Source organism: Alosa pseudoharengus, unplaced genomic scaffold, assembly GCF_046254945.1.
Source record: "Alosa pseudoharengus isolate Yale_2024_CS ecotype anadromous, Long Island Sound unplaced genomic scaffold, YU_APseudo_1.1 YU_APseudo_1.1_scf_8, whole genome shotgun sequence".
NCBI classification, from domain to species: Eukaryota; Metazoa; Chordata; class Actinopteri; order Clupeiformes; family Clupeidae; genus Alosa; species Alosa pseudoharengus.
In genome coordinates, this window is record NW_027468870.1 from 33,727,167 (window position 1) to 33,735,557 (window position 8,391).

An 8,391-nucleotide genomic window follows, 5' to 3' on the forward strand; every position below is an offset into this window, starting at 1 on the left:
GGCGCAGAAGACTGAGGGATGTCACCTCCTTGCCTGGGAGGGGGATTCACACCGGCGCATAGGTACCATATGGAAGGGGGGGGGGGGGTGCGCAGGGATTTGGGTGTGTTTGGGCGGATATTGCGTCGGAGACTCACACATATTCATACACACGCACACACACACACACACACACACACACACACACAAACTACACCAAGTTACCTTAAGGAGGGGTGGAGTTTTTTTAGAGAGGGGCGAAACGGCCACGAGTCCCTGTAGTGGAGGAGGACAAAAAGAAGAGAGAGAAAGACAGAGTAAGAAACTGAGAGATGGAGAGAGAGAGAGATGATGAAAGTGAGAGAGTAAGAAACTGAGAGATGGAGAGAGAGAGAGATGATGAAAGTGAGAGAGTAAGAAACTGAGAGATGGAGAGAGAGAGAGATGATGAAAGTGAGAGAGTAAGAAACTGAGAGATGGAGAGAGAGAGAGATGATGAAAGTGAGAGAGTAAGAAACTGAGAGATGGAGAGAGAGATGATGAGAGAGAGTGGGAGACATCCTGACAGGTAGGCAGAGTGATGAATGATAAGAGAGAGAGAGAGAGAGAGAGAATAGATGAGAGAGAAACGGATGGCAAGAGTGACAGACATAATGTGTGAGAGATGGAGAGGCGGTGAAGACAGTTTCAACCACGAGGGGAAAAAAGAATCTTCTCTTCTCCTCTTCTTGCATTTCATTTCAGCAGCGTTTCACAACCCTCCATCAGTGTCGACTTAGACCCAACCCCACCCTCCTCCGGAGACCACAAACCTTGTTGTTTTTATCCTGTTTCCCCACCAAGGAAAAACACATCAGTCCCCCAAAGCAGAGAAAGTCTCAATTGCTAAATCCAACTTGATAGATGCGTGAGAGGAGACTGCCACTCCCTGCAAAGGTAAACAGCTGAGGAGATCACCTGCTGTCGCCCCTGTCCCCGGCTCACACACTTCACCGACACGCCGAGGTAATGACCGAGTGAGTCAGCCAGCGAGAAGACACGCACAGTTTCGCTTGAAACACACACACACACACACACTCTCCTAAGATACCCCCCGAAGCACAGCAAACATGAGTGACATTTGTGAAGCATCACCAAGCGCTTCTCTCTCCACCCATATTTGTCCAACATCAACAGCATCTGACACGTCCCTTCCACAGTCCTGACAGTCCATTATCAAGTCACACAGCCTTGTCTATTTGCTTTGCGTTTAAGGGATTCCCACTTGCTGGGATAAATGCAAATCAATAACAGGTAAGGTTAACTGAGGTTGGTTTGAAAAGGACAAAATCCATGTGACTCAGGCTAAGGCACGCACTTGCATGTTGACAATAAACTGCATAAGGCTGGACTGAGATCTTTATCCAACAGGCACAATAGAATAGAGTGAAGCCAGAGCAGTTCTGGATGACTCATGATGTTCACATTCACACTGCATAAAGATTTGAAGATACCCTCGACACTAGCAGTTGGCCTCCAATAAGAACTCCACATGGGTGCAGGCAGTGGCCGTGTCCAGCAGGGGGCGGTGTGGCGCCTCTGTAAAGTTGGGGAGTTTCCAAGGACTCCCGGGGAAGAACACTGCTGTCCTAGTGCCACACCCACCTGCTTTACTCACTGTAAACAAACACAACTGCAGCCCATATGCTCATATGAGACGTCCAGTGAAGGGCTTTGTGTAATGTTTTGGGAGCTTCCCTGTGACCCACGCCAACAACAATACTTGTCTCTGCCAAATCAGCTGCTTTGTCTCGGTGCAATGGCGTGATCCTAACATCTCTGTCATGTAAGATCACAAACAGGCTTCTGTTGAATGGGAAGTCAAATACAGGCTATTTAAACATGAGTGATAGTGCCAAAACAGAGCAAACTGATACTCCGGAATGGCACACCGTCCCGGATATCCTGCCCAATCCGCCATGCAGAAGATGCCCCAGACTGACCACACAGACTCTGTGTTTGATAGTGCCGTGTACATGTTTTCAGTCAACAACGGCTTTCAAAAGGCCTTGTGTGTGACTGCACAAACAGCTATGTTTAGCACACAGGCTAACACCCTGATCACTATCATAAGTCTGGTAGTTGCTTTGCTTTCCTGTCCACCATCATGCCTGCAGAGCACTTTCCTCTATGCTGCCCGCTAAAGACAGAGATGCTGATGAGAAAGAAAACACTGGCCTTTGTCGGTCAGAACACTGTTGTCGTAATGAGACAACTGAATTAAACTGATAGAGAGAGATCTGCGCCTATGATAGGTGTAGTGTTGTGCAGCGGCTATCTTGATTACGACACAGCTTCCCCAGAGAAGGCCTCTGTGCTGGGGGAGGGAGACAGAGGGGGCTCCCCTGAGAGACTCCAGTTGTGGAGGGACAAAAAGAAAATAAGAAAACTGAAGCAGAGGCAATGACAATACCTTTGGCAAGGCATGAAAAAGACTGTGTGCGAAGGAGACAGAGAGAAAGAGAGAGTGAGAGAAAGAAAAAGATAGAGGGGTCTGTCTGCAATTGCTACACAACAATAGGAACTGAAAAAATGTGTATGTGAAGAGCAAGAGAGAGAGAGAGAGAGAGAGAGAGCGAGAGAGCAAGAGAAAAATCACAGAAAAGAAAGCATAGAAGGAGGAAGAAAAGCAGTTGTATGTAAAACTGCCCGCAGCGTAAGCTCCACTGACATGTGGACACACACACACACATTCATATGGATGTGTGTACAGTCTTAGTCTGCGTGGGTGTCGGGGGAATGCATTTACACACCAAACAAGGCAAGGAGCCTCCGTAAGGTGAGTCGGTGAGACAGCACTCTGGGAGGATGGGATTTAAGGAATGTGGCTGATGAAGTCAGGACAGGTCCACGGAGTCTAGAACATTCCGCCTCCGAGGTTTCCTCTCGCCTTAAAAGGCGTTTGGTCTTGATTATTGATGAGCCAGGGGTCAAGGAGAGAGAGCCCAGGGGTGCTGGCTGACCTGAGTCTCTTCCCGGCGCAGAACATCCAGAATGTTCTCGTCTCATCATGTGCAAAATGACGGCGACAAGAAAATAAATGACTAGTCTCACACAGCGTCTCTCTGCTTCACCGTGAAAAATAAATGTCAGAGAGTCAAGGTGCCATGGAAACGGGATTCAGCAGTTGGAGCTGTGGTCAGAAGGGAGAATTAGATGATGGACAGAGCTCGAGCTGGACTGGACTGGAGTGGACTGAGGGAATGAGAAGCTCTTGGCACATAGAGCCAATGGAAATAGACTAAGAATCCAATAAACTACAGATAGAGGATGGTTCGAATTCCAAAGGTATGTGTGTGTTTGTGTGTGTAAGAGTGTGTGTGTGTGTGTGTGCGTGTGCGTTCATGTATGTGTGTGTGTGTGTGTGTGTGTGTGTGTGTGTGTGTGTGTGTGTGTGTGTGTGTGTGTGTGTGTGTGCATGGTTTATTTTGTTTTTCCATGAAGCTTTTTTTGTAGAAATGGCAAAGGAGGAGCTGTTGTACCTGAGTGTATGTATGTTTGTTTCAATGCATGTATATATATATATGTGTGTGTGTGTGTGTGTGTGTGTGTGTGTGTGTGTGTGTGTGTGTGTGTGTGTTTGTACGTGTGTGTATGTATGTATGTTGTGTAATATACATTGTTTCAATGCATGTATATATGTGTGTGTGTGTGTGTGTGTGTGTGTGTGTGTTTCCCAGGGGCTTGAGGTTGAGCAGTAATGAGATGGGTCACCACACTCACATTAATAGGCTTCCAGGGGCGGACATGGACCTCTCCTCCCTCCTGCTCGGGCACTCAAACGGGTTCCCAAACGACCGCTTCCTCAGCATGGACTTCACCAGGATCTGACGCAGAGGTACCGGGGCACAGGGCAGAGGAAAACACACACACACACACACACACACACACACAGAAAAATCATTACAGCAGGAGAGCATGACGCAATCAGGATGAAACCATCTTTGCGCCACTGTAACACACACATGCTTGTCTTGTGCAAACACACACACACACACACACATACAGACAGACACACATGTACAGACACACACACACACACACACACACACACGTACAGACAGACAGGCACACACACACACACACACACACACACACACACACACACACACACACAAACAGACACACCTACACACACACACACACACACACACACACACACACACACACACACACACACGCACACGCACACGCACACGCACACACACACAACTCACCACAGTAGACAGGCTGGGCACACACTTGACCGAGTTCTGCACCTCCTCCTCTGTCACCTCCACAGCAGAGCAGTGCTCCTCCTCTAGAGGCAGCGGGTCTGCTCCCTTCTGCGTCACCCACGGGTCCAGCTATCAATCAAACACACCACAGTCACTCACACACATCAAACACGCAGGCAAGTAATTATCAGCAAGAACACAACACACACACACTGGTGTGCAGTAACTGTTGCAACTCAAATCATAGGGGTTAAATGATATATCCAGTGACATGCCCATTAATAAGATTTATGGTCCAAACTACTTGACAATGTCATTCCCCTGTAATACTGGGCATTTGGAACAGCCTGATATGCTTTATATCTTCCTGATCTTCCAGTGAAAGCCCACAATGTCAGATCCAATAACACCTCCAGCCAGAACACACACAAAATCAAGTGAGCTCCACCTCCACCCCAACACACAACATACAGCTCCACCTCCACCCCAACACACCACATACAGCTCCACCTCCACCCCAAGCCACAACATACAGTTCTGCATCCCGGCACATGAACTGAGAGAAGACTCTGCATCTGCATCTGGCTCTGTGACAACACACATTTACATAAACTGTCAGCAATGGCCCAGCATTCCATGGCACGTTTCCATGGGCCCTCAGATACGCATAAAGATGCAGGGGTGGCTCGGGCATCCACCAACACACCATGGGCCTTCAGATACGCATAAAGACGCAGGGGTAGTTAGGGCATCCACCAACACACCATGGGCTACATAAACCTCTGTCTGCAGAGGAGCTCTGAAAGTATTCAGCTTTAGTATATAAGTAAATCAGCTTTATATGGTCATTTACCCAGGTGGGTCTCTTGTGTGTGTGTCCTTGGACTGTATTCAGAGTATCCTTTGTTAGATGGGATGCATCCCCTCTATTGAAATCCGGACACTTCTTATTACAGTGCATGAAAATGCACTGTACTGTTCTTCCTAGGCAACTTATTATTATTATTATTCCACTTACCACTTTTTCCGTACACAATTTCTCTTGAACAGTTTAACTTAGAAACTTCATTCAAACTTTGTAACGTACTGTAGGTCTTCAAACGGACCAAGCGGCTATGTCTTTTCAACTTTGAAACTTTTATACTTTTTAAATTATTAAAGAAAATCTTTTTAAAAATCCTCATAGACTTAACATTGCCGATTGTGATATCATAATACGGCCATTAAGCAATTAGAATCCTATGCCAGGTGTTCAGGCCACCTGCAGCCTCAGGCTTTAAGCATACAATCTGGGTCAATTAAGACTACACATCCTATTCAACTGTTTCCTCTGCCCAAAACTGTTTCAAAATAAAAGTCCCCACTACAATAATCTACTGTTAAACAATTTAACCCTTTAAACTACTGAACTTTTTAACTGTTCAGCCATTGTAACTGTCACTTGTCATCAACTATGACTCCTACCTACTGTAGCTAGTTAGCATAGTTAGCATGTTAGCATAGTTAGCATTTATAGATTTTAGCAAAACTGCTAGAAAGCATTAGCTAAGTTAGCTAAATATCATGGTTAGCATAGTTAATATGTTAGCATTGCTAGCATTTTTAGCAAAACTGCTAGAAAACATTAGCTAAGTTAGCTAAATAGCATGGTTAGCATAGTCAGCATTGCTAGCATAGTTAGCATTTTTAGCAAAACTACTAGAAAACATTAGCTAAGTTAGCTAAGTAGCATGGTTAACATAATTAACATTGTTAGCATAGTTAACATTTTTAACAAAACTGCTAGAAAACATTAGCTAAGTTAGCAAAGTAGCATGGTTAACATAGTTAACATGTTAGCATTGCTAACATAGTTAGCATTTTTAACAAAACTGCTAGAAAACATTAGCTAAGTTAGCTAAGTAGCATGGTTAACATAGTTAAAAATGTTAGCATAACTGCTAGCAAACATTAGAGCCATTACAACTTTCAGTTATCATCAAATATCTACCTATACACAGCCATTAAACTATTTGAATATCAACATTCTTTAAACTTCCAGTCTGTCAACAACTTTTAAACTATTTACCTTCAACTTTTAAATGGTCTACTTTTAAACTATCATTAAACTATCTATCTATTAAACTAGCTGTATATCAACAACTATCAACAACTATCTATATCAACAACTATCTACATTCAACTTTTAAACTATCTACATTTTAAACGGTCTACTTTTAACCTATCAACTTTTATTAAGCTATGCAACCACCATGTCTGTCCTAGCATCACCACAGTAACGAGCTCTGTATTATTTATTTTAAAGGAGAATTCCGGTGTGATATTGACCTAAAGTGTGTTGAAACATGATACCGAGTGTGAACGTATGTCTCATAGCCCATCTCGGCTTGTCCCCTGCACTCCAAAATCTGGCGCTGGTTAGCCAATGCTACCAACAGCTTTTTCAATGGTGGTGCTTCGGCATCGGGCTAGCCATGCAAATAAATCACTGTTTTACACCATTTACGAGGCTCAATGTATCTCCACACTTCATTGGTAGACTTCCGAGGGCCCTGACATTTAAAACGAGACATTGAGAACTTTGAAAAAGCACTGGTAGTTTACTTACAAGACGATTTATGCAGACAGTATCTTCACGAAGTTTAGCGTTTGCAGCCATCTTGAATTTAGTCACGATAAGTCGAGCGACGAGTAAGAATGAACAGGTATGATAAGGGATCAGGGGCCGTATTACAGAAACTTCCTATCTTAACTCCTAAAAGGAGAAGTGTAAGATAGGATTTTTCTCAATTTGGTATTACAGAAACATATCCTATCTTAATTTAGGAATCCTATCTTATCTCAGGTTAAGATATCCTAAGTAGGCGATCTAGCATCAACGTTCAGCATTTTTGTCTGTTACAAGTACCAACAGATGGAACTTGTTGTTGGATCACCTCACTTCACAACTGACAGCTAGCAGCTATCATAATAATAATTAAATGTGGAGTTCATTACCCGTTGGAAACTTGATGTAACGTCGCGCTAATCCACCAATGGCTTTTGCCACCTCTGTTAAAGGAGAATTCCGGTGTGATATTGACCTAAAGTGTGTTGAAACATGATACCGAGTGTGAACGTAACGTTAGCTATGTCTAGCTCATCTCGGCTTGTCCCCTGCACTCAGAAATCGGGCGCTAGTTATCCGCCTAGCCATGCAAATAAATCACTGTTTTACACCATTTAGGAGTCTCAAAGTAGCTCCATACTTCATTGTTAGACTTCGAGGGCCTTGACATTTAAAACGAGACATTGTGAACTTTGAAAAAGCACTGGTAGTTTATTTACAAGACGATTTATACAGACAGTACCTGCGCTACATGTAACAAAAGAGCTGCCATCTCGCTTATTTGTAACAGTAATTTGACAGTTAGGAGAGCTGATGGGTCATCCTAAAGTTAGGACAGTTTATTTAGGATTTTGGTAACTTAGGATATTTCTGTAATACACATTTCCTATCTGGAGTTAAGATAAGAAACTGACTTTAGGATCGGCCGTTCTGTAATGACTTTTTTCCTAAATCCGATCCTAACCCTTGTTACCGTAGTTACCAAACAGATAAGATAGGATTTTCGAGTTAGGAAGTTTCTGTAATACGCCCCCAGATTCCAAAAATAATTCCGTGGAAATGCATGGATTCCAGTTGCTGCTACTGGAAGAAACTGGAATCCATGCATTTCCACTGAATTATTTTTGGAATCTGATCATACCTGTTCATTCTTACTCGTCGCTCGACTTATCATGACTAAATTCAAGATGGCTGCAAATGCTAAACTTCGTGAAGATACTGTCTGCATAAATCGTCTTGTAAGTAAACTACCAGTGCTTTTTCAAAGTTCTCAATGTCTCGTTTTAAATGTCAGGGCCCTCGGAAGTCTACCAATGAAGTGTGGAGATACATTGAGCCTCGTAAATGGTGTAAAACAGTGATTTATTTGCATGGCTAGCCCGATGCCGAAGCACCACCATTGAAAAAGCTGTTGGTAGCATCGGCTAACTAGCGCCAGACAAGCAGGGGACAAGCCGAGATGGGCTATGAGACATACGTTCACACTCGGTATCATGTTTCAACACACTTTAGGTCAATATCACACCGGAATTCTCCTTTAACTATACA

General features: G+C 43.9%; 1 protein-coding gene across 2 annotated transcripts in view; it reads right to left on the minus strand.

Annotated features, from left to right (window-relative positions):
• The window catches only part of camkk1a (calcium/calmodulin-dependent protein kinase kinase 1, alpha a), a 70,041-nt gene that overhangs the window by 5,340 nt on the left and 56,310 nt on the right, over positions 1-8,391 (minus strand). Inside the window, exons 14-16 of one of the 2 annotated variants that reach the window (XM_076275343.1) lie at positions 4,236-4,364; positions 3,742-3,845; positions 205-255 (exon numbers count right to left, since the gene is read on the minus strand). In XM_076275343.1, the coding sequence (XP_076131458.1) occupies positions 205-255; positions 3,742-3,845; positions 4,236-4,364 (284 nt within the window). The remainder of the gene's footprint in view (positions 1-204; positions 256-3,741; positions 3,846-4,235; positions 4,365-8,391) is intronic. The other variant, XM_076275344.1, reaches the window with a different exon arrangement.